Source organism: Acipenser ruthenus, chromosome 2 (genome assembly GCF_902713425.1).
Source record: "Acipenser ruthenus chromosome 2, fAciRut3.2 maternal haplotype, whole genome shotgun sequence".
In the NCBI taxonomy this organism is placed as follows: Eukaryota; Metazoa; Chordata; class Actinopteri; order Acipenseriformes; family Acipenseridae; genus Acipenser; species Acipenser ruthenus.
The window spans coordinates 95,088,439-95,104,744 of record NC_081190.1 but is presented as its reverse complement, the minus strand read 5'-3'; the positions used below and the strand labels follow the sequence as shown (position 1 = coordinate 95,104,744).

Here is a 16,306-nt window from a genome sequence, read left to right as displayed (position 1 = left end):
TTCATTCATTCTCTCGGCATCAGATACGGAAATAATTGGTCTAAGTTTGGCTATATTTCTCAAATGGTAAAATGATACTTTAGGAACTTCCCTATTACGAGTCTCAAATGACATATCAGGATCAAAGATAACCCCCAGACTCTTAATTTCTATTTTAAGTTTTGATGAGAGACTGCAAGGGTCGAGCGCATGTAGTCCCACATTTCCTTTTTGTTGGTTCTGTGAGCCCACTAGGACAACCTCTGTTTTATCTGAATTCAACATTAGAAAATTCTGTGATATCCAGTGCTTGGTGTCTGTACGGCAAGTAGCTAATAACACCTAGGCAGAATAAATTCCTGGCTTTAGGGACAAATATAGCTGGGTATCATCAGCATAGCAATGGAAGTTCACTCCGTGTCTGCGGATAATGTCACCTAATGGTAGCATATATAATGAAAACAACAAGGGACCTAGAATGGAGCCTTGTGGAACACCACAGACAACTTCTGATAACGCAGATTTTACCTCCCCAATAGAGACTAACTGAAACCTATCAGAAAGAAAAGATCTGAACCAGGATAGGACAAGGCCAGACAGTCCAACTGTGCTTTCAAGACGATTCGGTAGGATGGATTCTGGAAAAAAGAATAGTTAGGCGGAGAAGCCTCGATCAGGGAAACATTGTCATTCAGTCCAAGCCAAGTTTCAGTTAAAGAGAGAATATCAATGTTGTAATCCTGCATAAAATCACTAATTAATGGAACCTTATTAGACAGAGATTTGACATCAAATAAACCTATCAAGAGCATGTGATTGAGCAGGGGTAATAAGAATCTGACAAAGGTTACTGTAGCACACACGGTTTACTCTGTTTACTCAGCGGGTAGTGGGAATGGCAGGATACTTTAACCTGAATTTGACATGCCTCTTTAGATTCTCTCCCATCCCCAGTTCCTAGTTTAAATACCTTGCAAGGTGATGTTCGATGTTATCAGCTAGCCTGCTTGCCCCTGACCTATTTAGGTGCTTACAATATGTTGATTTACCTCGTATTAGCATTACCTTTATCACTACCAAAATTGGAATATTGAAATTATAATGCTATACTATAGATTTAGAAAGTAAGCTACTGCTTCCAGCCACCTTATCACTTTTTGTGTGGTCTGTCAGACTAATATCTGTGGTGTGGCCTTGCTGCCTGTTTCTCATGGTACCTGCTTCACATTAGCACACCCAATTAATGAAAAAAAAAACCACAGAAGCAAAGAGCAAAAAGATCTTTAGCACAATGTTGGGTACTAATGATACAGTTATTACGGTTATTGATCTTAATCCTTGATCATCACTCATATTAACATTAGAGTAACATCAAAATTGTTGATCACCCTACTAAACACAATAAGTACATTAGTCCCCAGAATGATAAAAGTGAACTTTATACTAAGGCCATACAGTACACAGTATACAGTACTTTGTGGTACAAATGGTCCTGTGCAGGGCTGAGAGCTGCCCTGGTATATTACAGAACAAAACATGACAAACAATTAACATACTGCCAAACATTCACATGTAACATGCTGATAAATGTACAAAATTGCAATGCAGTTGTCTTAAATAATGATTTTCTTGTCAACAGAAAATAATTAGCTTCTGTGGGACTTGTTTTTACCTTGGTTTTCTGAATCCTGTTTAAATATTTATATGAAGCAGTGGTTGGTTTGTGTTTTGGTTGACATTTTTACATAAAAAAGAAGCTTTGCTTGTAAGTGCTGTCTGTTGCCAAGGTAACAGTTAAAGAGCTGTGTAAAGCGAGCATAAACAGGCTTGCTTTAAAGTTTGAGATATCTACAGTACTAACCTGTCTTTCAATGATGCCTCTGTTCTAGGTAATTAATGCTGCCCTCACCCTGGCTGCTAGGCCTCAGAGTAAGGTGGCTCAGGACAATATGGATGTCTTCAAAGATCAGTGGGAGAAGCAAGTCAGAGTTCTGACTGAGGCTGTGGATGACATCACGTCTGTAGATGACTTCTTGTCCGTCTCAGGTAATTGCCTATCAAAAAAAAAAAAAAGTATTACTGTATATTAATATATTTTTATATACAGTATATACAGTATATATACTATATATATATACTTTCCAGTCTTATTCTATGTTTAGTCAGATTTATTTTTGCGTTGTTCATATAGTCTTATAAAACTCATAACATAACACAGTTAATGTGTCTTTTGTATTTATTTATTAATGTTGACAATAATGAATATAGCTAACATTAATTAATACTTTATGAAGTCATCTGCATTTAAAAGAGTGCTTTTCCTGGATTGCCTTGTAGCAAGTTCATTAGTTCCTATACAACATTCATTAAAGTATTAAAGCCTGAAATAAAACTATAAAATGCCAATTTAGTCACCATATCTAATCCACTTTTTGTTATTATTTTCAAAACCTTACTTGATTCTCCTGACTTTTTTGGTATTATTATTATTATTATTATTATTATTATTATTATTATTATTATTATTATTATTATTATTATTTATTTATTTATTTATTTGGCAGACGCCTTTATCCAAGGCGATTTACAGGTGTTACAGGCAATACAGGGTTACAATGCAAAATCAGTATTTAAATAAATATAGTATAGTTTACAGTAAGTGCAAATTATACTAGAAAAACACAATATGAAGTTAGGCGTACAATCATGTATATCTACAATGACATACTAGCAGTGTAATAATGCAAGGATAGGGCATCAGCTGAGGATCCAGTAACGTGGTGCTTAGGTCATGCAAGTACAGTACATAGTAGGAGGGGTAGATTAAGAGATCTACAAGTGCAGTCTAAACAGGTGTCTTGAGTAGGTGGTGGAAGGCAGTGAGACGGAGCAGTCCTGAAGTTCTCCAGTAGCTGGTTCCACCACAGAGGGGCTAGGGAAGAGAAGGAGCAGGCAGAGGAGGATGGAGAGTGGAGGGAAGGCATGACAAGTTGGCCAGTTGAGGAAGAGCGGAGAGGACAGGAAGGGGTGTAGAGAGACACGAGTGATTGGAGGTAAGAGTGAGCAGTGTGGGCAAGAACAAGGGTCTTGAATTGAATGCGAGCAGAGATAGGTAGCCAATGGAGGGTTCGAAGTAGAGGGGTAGCATGAGAATAGCGGGGTTAGGAGAATACAAAATGAGCAGCAGAATTGTTTAATGAGATGAAGGGGGTGGATAGCAGAAGCAGGGAGACCAGCAAGGAGAGAGTTAGAGTAGTCCAGTCTGGAGAGTACAAGAGCTTGGACCAGGAGTTGAGTGGAATAAATAGTGAGAAAAGGACGGATTCGGTAGACGTTGCTAAGAAAGAAGCGGCAAGTGTGTGTCAGGGAAGAGATGTGTTGAGAGGAGAGAGAGGGATCAAGAATAACACCTAGGTTTTTAGCAGAAGGAGATGGAAAGGTAGATGGAGACTCAGGTGGAGAGGTCAGAGAAGAGGAAGCAGAAGGAAGGTAGAGGAGGTCAGATTTAGAGAGGTTGAGTTTGAGGTGGTGTAAATGCATCCAAGTTGAGATAGCTGAGAGGCATTCTGAGATGTAGGAGTCAGAGGGAAAGGAGAAGAATATATGGGGCATCATCTGCTTAAAGATCGTAGGAGAAGCCAAGAGAGTGCCTTGCGAGCAGGTGTAGTGAGAACAGGAGGGGTCCCAGGGTAGATCCTTGAGGTGCACCTGTATAGAGGGAGTGAGGAAAAGAGAGAGAGCCATGCCAGGAAACCTGGAAGAAACAGTTAGAGAGATAGGAGGAAAAAGACAAGAGCAGTGCCTAAGATCCCCAGGTCAGAGAATAGGAGAGGAGAATAGCATGATCATTTGTGTCAAAGGCAGAAGAGAGGTCAAGGAGAATTAGACCCGATGGCAGCACGAGCAGCAGAGAGTGTCAGTTAGAGAGGACAGCAGTTTCCATGGAGTGTGCAGGATGGAAACTGGATTGAAGTGGGTCAAGCAGAGGCTACTTGGTGAGGAAGGATGCCAGCTGGCGGTGGAGAGAGATGATAGTTCTGGGTGGAAGAAGGGTCAAGAAAAGGTTTCTTAAGAATATGGGTGATGTGAGCAGAGGAGGATTGGGGAGGGGTGGGGGTTTGAGGAGGGAGGAAAAGGTGGAGAAAGGTCAGCACCGGTTGTTAGTGGAGGACAGGATGATAGACTGATAGTAGGAGTGTTTGGCAGAGGTGAGGGCTGTTGAGAAGGAGGAGAGGAGGGAGCGGTAGTGGTCTAAATTAGAGGGTAGCTTGGATCTCTTATGTCTCTGCTCAGTAGTGCGCATCTTATTACGGGATGAGCGGAGTGTAGAGGATTGCCAGGGCTGGGAAGGGAAGGAGCGAACAAGGTGGGAAATAATCGGACAGAAGGAGTCGAGAGTAGCGTTGAGAGAAGAAGAGTCATGGTGTCAGCTGAAACCTGGTAGAATAAGAGCAGAAAAAGTAAATGTGGTTGGGGAAAGGAGTGGAGATTGTGGCAAAAAGAGAGAGGAGGGGTAGAAATGGATTGGAGAGAGGGTAGAAGAAGTGAAAAGGAGATTAAGAAGTGGTCCGAGAATGAGAGGGGGATTGTAGAGGAAGGAGGAGAGCAGTTTCTGGATAAAATCAAGCCCAGTTGGTGGCCAGCTTTGTGAGTAGGAGGTGAGTGGGAGAGTTGAAGAGAGAAAGAATCAAGAAGAGGGAGGAAGCCAGCAGAGTGAGATATGAATGTTAAAATCGCCTAACAGGATGATTTGAATAAAGGTGGTGATAGAAGAGAGGAAGAAGTCAAGCTCGTCAAGGAAGTGAGTAGGGGGACCAGGGGAGGCGATAGAGAACAATAACAAGCAGGTGTCAAAGATAATGCAGTTGAATGGCGTGAAACTCAAATGTGCTGACAGAGAAGAGAGAGCAGAGGGAATCGAGAAGTCCCAGGATGGAGAGAGTAAAATCCAGTTCCCCCGCGAGAATGGACATAGAGAGAGGAAAGAGCAGATGGGGTAGCAGTGTTCTCTGGGGTGATACATGTGTCTGTTAGAGCCAGAAAGTCAAGAGATAGATGGGAGGCGTAGGCAGAGATGAAGTCAGCCTTGTTGCAGGCTGACTGGCAGTTCCAGAGGGCACCAGAGAGAGATAGCAGGAGGAAGCAGAGGATGGTAGCAGAGGTAGAAAGATCAGGTTGGAAAGGTTAGAGAAGTGTTGATTAGTCAATTTAATCTACATATTATATTTTCTGCTGCACCTTTTGCTTTAAACGGCCTCTGAGCATCTGCATTCTACAATATGTCTGTTTAAGCTTTTTCTTCCATGTTCTTGAAGGCATTTACATTATACTTTGTTAACTAACTTTGTGGATTTAGAAGTATTATCTTAAATCCATTAAGCTGCCCATAGTACCCAAGCGCTCTCGGTACTTCGCAATAGCAGCTATTAACATCTAATGCATGCACACCTGCAGCTATAACCACTTAAGATGGTCTAAGGAAAGGCTTTAAAAATAACAGATATACTTTTTCAATTTTCTCACCAATCATTATTTAAAATGTAAAGTAAATTACCAACAATTCCAACAATTCATTTTGTATGCATTCTGGACCCCAAATCAAAGGTCAAAATTCAGTACAATGCATTTTAAGAAGACCAATATATATTACAATACATGTTCTTAACCAGTAATTGCGGTCTGACAAATATGACTGTTCATTGAATTTAGTTTTGTGGACGTACCTAATTTGTTTTTGCATACACATGAAAAGAAAAACACAAATAATTGTCAAAAAATAATAAATACGTCCGCTTTGTTTTAGTCTTGTACGGCTTTCAGACAAAAATCGAATATTTTCTTTGAAACAAAACAAAAAAAAAAAGATGTTTTCTGGAAAAATATGATGATATAATGAATTATACGCACTCGTGAGTAAGTGCCAGTCAGCACACTGATTTCCTACAAGAAATCAGTTTTTAGGAATTAAAAAATGTTCTTTATGTCTGTGTGCCTCCATAGTTACTCTGTGTTTTAGAAACAGTGTTAGCCCATTCAGTCCATAATTTTTGACCACTTTTTACCCTTACAGTCAGCATATTTCATGTTGACATCGTAGGATTTTTGAGAACTGCCTGCTGTAGAGTGCTATTTTTTCCAGTGATTTGTTTTGATATACGTTATATGATCACTCATTGTGATCACTTCAGCTTTCTCTGCTGGCACATGCATGATCAAGGACGTTTTTCTAAACAGAATGAGGTTTAAAAAACATTTGGAAGCAAACTTTCCTCTGGATGCTGACATCTTCACACGCAGAAGTGCAGTAAATGACGCAAAACATATGCAAATTAGCAAAATGGTAATGATTTGTCATACACACGTGACCTTTCCTTAGCTCTACCTTAAGGGAAGAAGGAACAGAAAACTCAAGGAAGAAGATAATACATTTACATTTTTAATGTCATATTGATTTAAACAGCGCTGCTTTATATTAGACGTCAATATAGTTTTGTTAAAATAGTTCTGTCCCGGGGTTCCCGAGTGGCACCCCTGGTAGGAGTGTATCCACGTGGTGTGCAGGGCGAGTCATACAACGCAGGTTTGCGTCCTGGCTGTGCGAAGTAGGCCGGTCTTCTCTGGGTACTCCGAAGGGAGCGCTACATTGGCCCAGATTATAATTGGACACACTAAATAAAAAAATAGTTTTTTACTCAATTTGACATCATTGCATGTGTGATTGCCCTTAATTGACTGCTGAAGTAATTTAGCCCTGTTTTGTGAATGTTACTTCTTTTATTTCCCTCTAGAAAATCACATCCTTGAAGACGTGAACAAGTGTGTCATTGCTCTCCAGGAGGGGGATGTTGACACTCTGGATCGAACTGCTGGTGCAATCCGTGGTCGTGCTGCCAGAGTTGTTCACATCATCAATGCTGAGATGGAAAACTACGAGCCCGGAGTTTACACTGAGAGAGTTTTGGAGGCCATTAAACTACTTTCTGAAACCGGTGAGCAAGGCTAGCTTATGTAATAATGCTGGTTATGAGTAGCTCTTTATACATGGATGGTCACAGATACTGTAATCGATAAGCCAGACGTCAAAAGGAATGTTTTAAGGAAGTTCTAAAATTTGATTTAATAAGTATACTTTTCCATTCAAGATGGTTTTCAATCCTGGTTCTCAAGTACACCAAACCAATCATGGTTATACAAACACTATTAGATAAATAAAAAATTTATTCAAATGTGTATGAAAAAAAAATAGGAAAGAGATATCAATGTACAATGAAATCAAGTAATATTTTCATCACCCTTGTTAAGTTTTATTATCATACTACTCAAAACAATATTGATCATTTGTCATCTTTTTTAAGCAAATAGATTTATATAATTTTGAATTATAGTAAACGTGGAGAAGAACCAGTTTATTCCATTTAATATACAGGTAACTGAGATAAATCTACTCTTAAAATGATGATAGTCTGTACTTGTGAGAGAATCAGAGTTTTGTTTGGAAGAGAAAAAAACAAGCTGATTATTATAATACGTAATTCTGAATTCACAGCCTGGGTCCAGCTGTCATGCATACCAGATGGCCAAAACAGCATCAAAGCAGCTAAAATGTATGCATAATTATTTAAATACAACAAATTAAAATATGCAATTAAATGTGTTTTTGGATATAATACTAATGACAAATAATAACCACTTATTGCTACAATTATATTGTATTCCACTGAAGTTCAGTTACATAGACAGTCAATACATACATTTATTTGCATCTACTATTAGACTGCCATTCAAGAATTGTGCCCATATTCAACATGCATTATCAAGACTAATATGGGTATGTAGTTTCCTACTGTAACAACTATTTAAATGTAGACATGTGGAGTAAAAATAGAGCATGTGCTAACTTTCAACTTTCAACTTTCAATAGACATACCTTGCCTCCTATTTCACTTAAAAAAAACAAAAAAACAAACAAAAAACGTTTATATTGATGGGTCGTGTGTTTATAACATGGCAAGTGCTTAAGTGTATGAATAGTGTACTCACAAACTGTGGAGTACCTAAATATTTGACTATGCAGAAGGTTTCATTTGCTGTGTACTTCCAGATGGATTCCAAGATGTTCACAAGATTTATAGAATAAGAAAAGTCAAATAAGTCATCATGTTCATTTTTTTGTATCCATTATTCAAGTCAGAGGAAAAGAATTGCTCACTACCATCAGCAACTCGACTCATTACCAGTCGTGAGATCATTTCAATATTTCTATTTAATACCCTTCAATTCCCAAAAGCCTATTTTACGCTGTCCCAGTAAGTGGATTAACATTTTGAAAATGGAAAAAGAATGTAGTAATACCTTTCTTATTTGCCTTAATGTTACTGCTGCCTAATAAATGACAGGTTTAAGTACATTTACATTTTACCTGCTAATGAAATGTGCCTCTGTACTTTTAGTATGTAGTTATAAAAAGCATATCCATGCCAAAAAGCTAAGCAAAATGTTACATTAATGAACTAAAAAATGTAATGGATCAGTTATTTTCATTATAAATTGTGCTAATAGGAATTATGTAGCTGTGATCTATAATTAGAGTACAACAGAATATTTATGTGTGTTTTTATAACAATATTATGACAGAAGAAGGCCCTTGGAGATTTACTTTACTTTTTCTTTTTTCCTCGATCATCTTGCATGAATGGAGAAAGGAAGTTTTATATTAAGTTAGGAATAGGCTATGTAGCAATATAGCTACATTTTACTACAAGATTAAATGAATGCAGTGACATGCTCCAGCACTCCAGCACACTCACAATCATCTGTTCTGTTAATAATCCATAGAAAAATAATACTGTTCATTACATTAGTAACACCAAACACATCTCTTCACCATCCTTGACTATTCACTCTTGTCCCGAGTACAAAATTAAATGTCTTTGTGAATTATTTCTAATTGAACCTTTGAACACGGAACGCGGAACAGGAGACAGGTTGCTAGGCAACCAATTGAGTAGTTAGGCTCACCTGGCGCTGAGCTGATCGGGAGGGGTTTGGGGGGGGGGGGGGAGGCAACTCCATGGCCATAGCCATACAGACGGGCTGTGTTGACATCAAGGATGGAGAGAACTACTAAACGAAACCCTTCCACTCCAAGATGGTGCTCGTGAAGGCATTGTTCAGCCGACTTTAAAGACATCTTGCATTTCGAACCGGTGGAGTCCAGTAGTGTTTCTGAAAGCTTCTTGCCCTTTTCCAACCAATCGATCACAGTTTGTTGTTTATATGCCCTGTTTTAATCATGTTCTTAATTTTAGCAATTTACTAGGCTACTTGTATCTGTTGTTGGCTTTACTTTCATCCAGTAAGTATAATGTCATTTTTTTTTTAACGGGTCTCTTTGGATAATGCAATTCCTAGCATCACACTAAATTGGTTATGATCTGGGACATGTAAGACATATCAGAATGTACGGCATAACGGTGTCTGTATAGTAAGGGACTTCTGTACTTCAGGTGCTGGTCGCAGGTGAGAGGTTAAGAAAACCTACATTCGCTCCCCAGTAACTCACAGTATTAAAAGAAGACGTTCTTGTCAACTGTTTGGAAATATAAGGTTCTGTGGCTGAAAAAATTGGGCTTTTGCGAATGGTACTGTAAAAAGGGAGATCATATACTGGCTGAAGAGTTGGCAAGGTGAATGTCATATTGTAAACAAAACTGTGGGGTCTTCTCACTCTTCTGGATCATGTTCCAACATATCTCCCTCCTCTTGATGTACAGTCCACACAAGCACACCGAAGCCTGGCATTTTCTTAGAGCAATGAATAGGCTACATTTATATGTTTTCCAGTTAGCAATGCAACAATGCAATTTAATGTATGTGTTACAAATAACAAAATACTCAAATTATGTAATTATTGGATAATTAAACATAAGACATTTTTTATTATTACTATCAGCATAAATACATGTTCCTATATGCAGATATTATGCTAGGAAATGATACCGTTAAGACACATCTCATTCTCCGCCTGGTCTGAGGCACGTGTTAATTATAATGTCAGTAAGGGGCAATTAACAGCACAATACAGATTTATGAATCAGATTAATAATATGCTAATGAGAAACTTGGTCTCTAGAGGTACGTTATTCTAACGTCGTGATGAGTGATGTTTTTTGACGGTAAAAGCATCACCCGATGAAATACTGTCATGTTAAACACTATTACTGGCACGCTAGTGGAGACTGTAAGTTTTATGCATATGGGCCACTAAGTCATAAAAAATGAGATATGCTTACACTGTCTTAAGAGACAATGTTGAAGATAAATGCGATCATGAATGACCATTTAAGCAACTGAATTCATCTATAAAAATAAATGCTGAAATAATGAAATCCGTAGATTTTTTTGTTATTGTTGATGTCTGTTCATATTTTTTTTAACAAAAGCAGGTCTGCTACATTGTACTACATAAAGAAAAGCTCAGTGTTTAAAAGTGTGTCCCAGTGCTGGGAGTGTTTATAAGTCTGAAATTCCTCTTTTTAATTAATGAATTGCATGTTGTGGGAGATAGCATCTGTGGGTGACGGAGACAAAGTACACAAACTGGAAGTCCAACAAAAATAAGTGTGGTTTTAAGCGGATTTTCTTTATTCTCGGTTTGTGACCATTTAAACAAGGCGCTTTAATGGAAGGGCCAAATAAAAATATAAACAACAACAAAAAGTTCACTTGTCTCTCTATCTTCTATATTGCCGCCCTCAAGATCCTTTTAGTATATTTGCGAGTCATCCTATATTTGCGAAGGAAACTAGGCGCAGGTAGCCATGTGTCTGAATTCTCCCCGAGTTCACTCGGCAGGTTCCGGAACAGTCCCGTTTCCACAGCTACCAGTCAGGCACTGTCGTGTAAACCAAACAGGTTAGTTTCCAAAATTTATACCTCTCCTCTATCCTTACCTCCCCAGCATGACTAACTCCCTCAACCACACATTCCCCTTATATACCACAAACCCCATCCGCTGAATCAGTCATGCACCTATCGCTAGGGTACAATGACTCATCAACATAGTGTTTAAAGCACACGTGCGGTTTTACCTCGCCCAAGTTGGCCGCCCCAACCGGACAGTAGACTTAAGGTCCTCGCCATCTTGGAGAGGGTGGGAGTTAACGTACACCACGCCACTCCTGGTCGAGAGGCCACGCTTCACCCCTGAACAAGGGAGAATACTTTACAGTTCTGGATTTGCATCTAGGCTGTGTACATTCAATAACACTATACAACAGTCTATGTAATGATAATTTGACGATAAAGACACAGGAGGCTGTGTGGTCCAGTGGTTAAAGAAAAGGGCTTGTAACCAGGAGGTCCCTGGTTCAAATCCCACCTCAGCCACTGACTCATTGTGTGACCCTGAGCAAGTCACTTAACCTCCTTGTGCTCCGTCTTTCGGGTGAGACATAGCTGTAAGTGACTCTGCAGCTGAAGCATAGTTCACACACCCTAGTCTCTGTAAGTCGCCTTGGATAAAGGCATCTGCTAAATAAACAAATAATAATAATAATAATGTGACTCCTGAAAAAGACTTTATATAGGTTTCAGAACATTTTATTCACAGATTTGTGACTTTCTCCACAGTAAGCCATGCGCATGGTTGTGCATGTTCACCTTTATCTCAGTTGTGACAATGAAGTCAGCTCCTTGATAAAACATCAGTGGCTTATGTAGACTCTTACTTTACCAATTAAGTATAAAAAGAAACCAAAAAAAAAACATAAGGTGTTACTGAGAAAACCCATAGAACACCAATCAATTTGAATTGTTAATAATGCAATCATAGTTTTGTGTCTTCCAAGACACCGACCTGTTAATAAGTGTATGCATTAGCTATAGAGAATTAATGTGATCATTCTGGTACCTCACAGAAATTCTCTAATGAGAATGTCAACAGATTACCGTGAGTGCTCACAATTAAAATGACTTTCACTGCTTCTGACTGTTGAAATGTGATTCTGCTGTTTTGTGTGTTTGATTGCTTTGTGAAATTGACAAGGTGAAACAGTTAATTGCATATTGAAGTGAGTAATCCATGCATCAATGATATTTCTTTTGACAATTTAATTTTGTGGTTCAAAGGTGTAAATGACAGAAAGGACCTTTTGAAATTAATTCAGACTGACAAGGTGCATGTACTTAGTCAAAGCCTGAGCTTGGAAAATATAGTAGCTGTTTATAATATTTCTACATCAATGTATTTATGCCTGAGGGCATGAAAAACAAACTTTGAAGGATATCTGTAATCCTCTTTTTTGGCTTTCTCTGTGTATCTAGTTATGCCACGTTTTGCTGAACAAGTGGAGGTTGCAATCGAAGCATTGAGCACAAATCCCCCGCAGCCGTTTGAAGAGAATGAATTCATTGATGCTTCCCGCTTGGTTTACGATGGAGTTCGAGACATCAGGAAAGCTGTTTTGATGATAAGGGTATGTTGGTCAGCTGTCAAATTTGTGAAAGTGGTTGGGTTTTGCTTACTTCCTGTGGTAAGTTTTTTTTTATAGTAACTTACGTTAACATAACTATATTAGGAGGCTGTGTGGTCCAGTGGTTAAAGAAAAGGGCTTGTAACCAGGAGGTCCCCGGTTCAAATCCCACCTTAGCCACTGACTCATTGTGTGACCCTGAGCAAGTCACTTAACCTCCTTGTGCTCCGTCTTTCAGGTGAGATGTAGTTGTAAGTGACTCTGCAGCTGATGCATAGTTCACACACCCAGCCTCTGTAAGTTGACTTGGATAAAGGCGCCTGCTAAATAAACAAATAATAAATATATATATATATATATATATATATATATATATATATATATATATACTGTATATAGTGCCGTGAAAAAGTATTTGCCCCCTGTCTGCATTTTTGCATATTTTTGACACTGAATGTTATCAGATCTTCAACCAAAACCTAATATTAAATAAAAGGGACCCTGAGTGAACAAATAACACAAACATTTGATACATATTTCATTTATTTATAAAAGAAAGTTATGCAACACCCAATGCCCCCGTGTGAAAAAGTAATCGCCCCCTTAGACTCAATAACTGGTTACACCAACTTTAGCAGCAATAACTGCAACCAGACACTTCCTGTAGTTATTGATTAGTCTCTCACAGCGCCGTGGAGGAATTTAGGCCCAAAAATTAATTAATATGAATACTAAATGTATTTTTGTACCTTGACATGTATTATTTATGATATTGACTTGAAAAAAAATGTGTATGTCTCTATTCAGTGACAACTTGCACAATATTACTTTGTTTTACCTTGCAATGCTTTCAATTGTTATAATATGCTAAGCAAATGTTGTTGTCATCAAAGTAAATGAATAGTTCTCAGAGTTGAATGTTACTTGGTTAAAGCTTTAACTGTATAGAACTGATATAAGCTGTTTACCAGCAATAATTTGCAATGATAAGATAACTGAATGCTACAAAAACAGTTTTTGGTAGATTAAACATAGTGTTCCGCGTTTCCGGTTTATTTCAAATTTGTCTGAAAAAATTACAGGATTTTCTTTTAACTGGATGTTGGTTTTTACTGATTTATACCTGATCTACTATTCAATATTATCCTGGTACTATTTTCTAGGAAATACACAATAATTTGATTAAAATGCTGTTTTATTTTGACTCCGACATTGTAATAAGCAGCCCTACACTGTATCCTAGGATACAGCAGATGCTTAGACGTCAAAAGATCAAATAACGTTCAACTGTGGTTCTCTTGTCACTTCACAAACACATTATCACCTGATCATGTTGGCTAATCAAAGTCTGATTATTATGGCAATTGCTGGGCGTAGTAACTACTAGCTTGATCAAAATCGAAATCGAAATACTTTCACAAAAATATAATATTTCTAGTGGATGAGGAATGGGGAGAAAATGTAAATCAGTTTATGAATACTCAAAAGAAAATTAATGTTTCAAAGTATACAAAAAGCAAAAATAGCAGAAGTGGTCCAGGTGAGGCAGAGGACGCATAGCGTTGTAAATACTGCTGCATTGAGGTACATGTTTGCGCTGACAACAAAGGAATATACTGAAAAATAAGCGAGACATTAAACTAAAACAAGAAAGTGAACAGAGACCAGCAATCCACGTATGCGGCTTTTACACACGCTTTAATAAAGAAAGCGCAGAATGACTGTGTTAATGAGTTTGTCAGAGTGCTGTGCTTTGCTGGATAGCTACTGTTTATTGCAGAGGTATGTATTGGTGACTTTGTGCGACAGTACTGTCTGTTCATCAGCTAAAACACTACCTAACGTCAACAATCTTAATCATAAATATTTGACAGAAAATGGTAAACTTACATGGAATGCATTGATGGAAATATTAAACCTAATAAGAAACCAGACCTGCTACACATCAGATTCCACATGTAAAGTGTATTTACTGAGATTCCCCCGTGATTTTTACAGATGTTTCAATTAAAAACAATTTTTTACCAATTTGATCCCTATTTTATATAAGTAGAATAAACTCCGAAAAATTCCCGGAAAATTTTTTTAAAGATAAAAACTGAAAATGCAGAACACTAATTAAACAGAGTGAATAACGATCTAATTGCATTGTAATAACAGAATTGAACTAGAGACGAGATGAGATAAGCCATGAATGTTACAGTTATAAACACAGTATCAAGCATTGATTAAGAAACATTTTACACCAAATAGTATTTCCATAGATCAAAACTTTTAACAGTGAATAACTTCATATAGACATTATAGCACAGACCAAAGTAATTGTGTTTAAATCAGCCAATGTTACAGATTAAAGATTAATCCTATGAATAACTTTGAAATGATATTGTACTGATTCAAAAGTTAAACAAATAATCCATTAGGAAGGCAAACGTCTTCCTTAAAGATAAAAGAGGAAACAAATATATACAGTTTAATTTTGAACACGGTAATAAAAATAATAATTTGCCATATTGATGTAGTTTTTTCATAAGTATATTTTTTAAATAAGTACATTTACGCCAGACACCCACAGAGAATAGGAACACAGTCTTGGTGTGTCTTGGCTCATTTAGCTCTGCTGTTTGGTGCAGGGTGAGTTATGCAAGCACGGTTTTGAATCCTACTCATGCCAAATTACTGATCTTGGCTGGGGATCCATAAAATGCATTGGCATTCTTTTGTGCTCCTGTGAGGTTAGGGCAGAATATCACATGAGACTGGTTTGCCTCATGATGCTCCAACAACCACTACTGGTCAGAAGCCTGACAAGGCAAACACTTATCAGGCTGGACTCTTGCCTCCTGGATCCAAGTTGGTAACATCTATTGCCTATGGTACAAAAACTCTTGTTGATCATCATTTCGCCATTTGCTCATTAAATGTGTTGGGCATTTCAAATTGAGATGAAAAATTGGGGTGTGCAATAAATTGCATTTACTGGCACACAAAATCTAATTAAGATCAGAAAATACATCACAACACCTCATCTTTTCAAATGCAATAACGGTTGATCAATTTTCTCATTCCTGCAGAAGTAATTCTTCCATTCATATAATATTCTTTTAAAGTCAAGTTTACATGAATACTTAATTTGTGCATGCTGTATTTGAAAGAAAATGAAGTAAGCTTGAGTGCAAGCTAAATAACATACAATTAATGTTTGGTGGTGGTGAGATAATTGTATATTTGAGTATATGTACAAATCAGAAAGTGATAACATTTGATATTGTATGTAATACTGTATAGAGAAGATTTGGCAAAGATATGGCAAAGGACCTAGATACCTTTTTCAGTTACACAGATGCATGAAAAAGTGACTTTTTATTAGTGATAGTAACTCATACCTTTCTTAAATGTGTGGCATGGAACCCTGTAACACAAAATTATTGAATTGCATTGTTTTTGTGTTATGGTGAAGGAAATGTCTTAAATGATTAGCTTGTGTCTTTAACATCCTATCATGATGTTTACTTTTATCTTCTGCAAAATGTTTGAAAACATTTTGACACATAGATTGTTGATTGTTTTTCTCTCTCTAGACCCCTGAAGAGTTGGAGGATGATTCTGACTTTGAACAGGAAGACTATGATGCACGCAGCAGAACAAGTGTTCAGACTGAGGATGATCAGCTTATTGCTGGACAGAGTGCCAGAGTGAGTCTGAAATCCTGCATAATATGACAAGCTATATACTCTTTTGTAACGTCCCTTGTATTCCAGTAGCTATCCTGGTTTATATTGGGGATTAGTCGTACAGAACAACACGCTCTCATTATTAACACACATATAATAAACAAGTTGTCCCTGCTAGAA

The 16,306-nt window shown here is 37.7% G+C and overlaps 1 protein-coding gene across 2 annotated transcripts in view; it reads left to right on the top strand.

The window, feature by feature from the left end:
• Positions 1–16,306, top strand: part of LOC117409054 (catenin alpha-2) — a 520,292-nt gene that overhangs the window by 486,461 nt on the left and 17,525 nt on the right. For both annotated transcript variants that reach the window (XM_034014606.3, XM_034014607.3), the window contains exons 11-14: positions 1,869–2,025; positions 6,768–6,968; positions 12,304–12,455; positions 16,034–16,147. In XM_034014606.3, the coding sequence (XP_033870497.1) occupies positions 1,869–2,025; positions 6,768–6,968; positions 12,304–12,455; positions 16,034–16,147 (624 nt within the window). The remainder of the gene's footprint in view (positions 1–1,868; positions 2,026–6,767; positions 6,969–12,303; positions 12,456–16,033; positions 16,148–16,306) is intronic.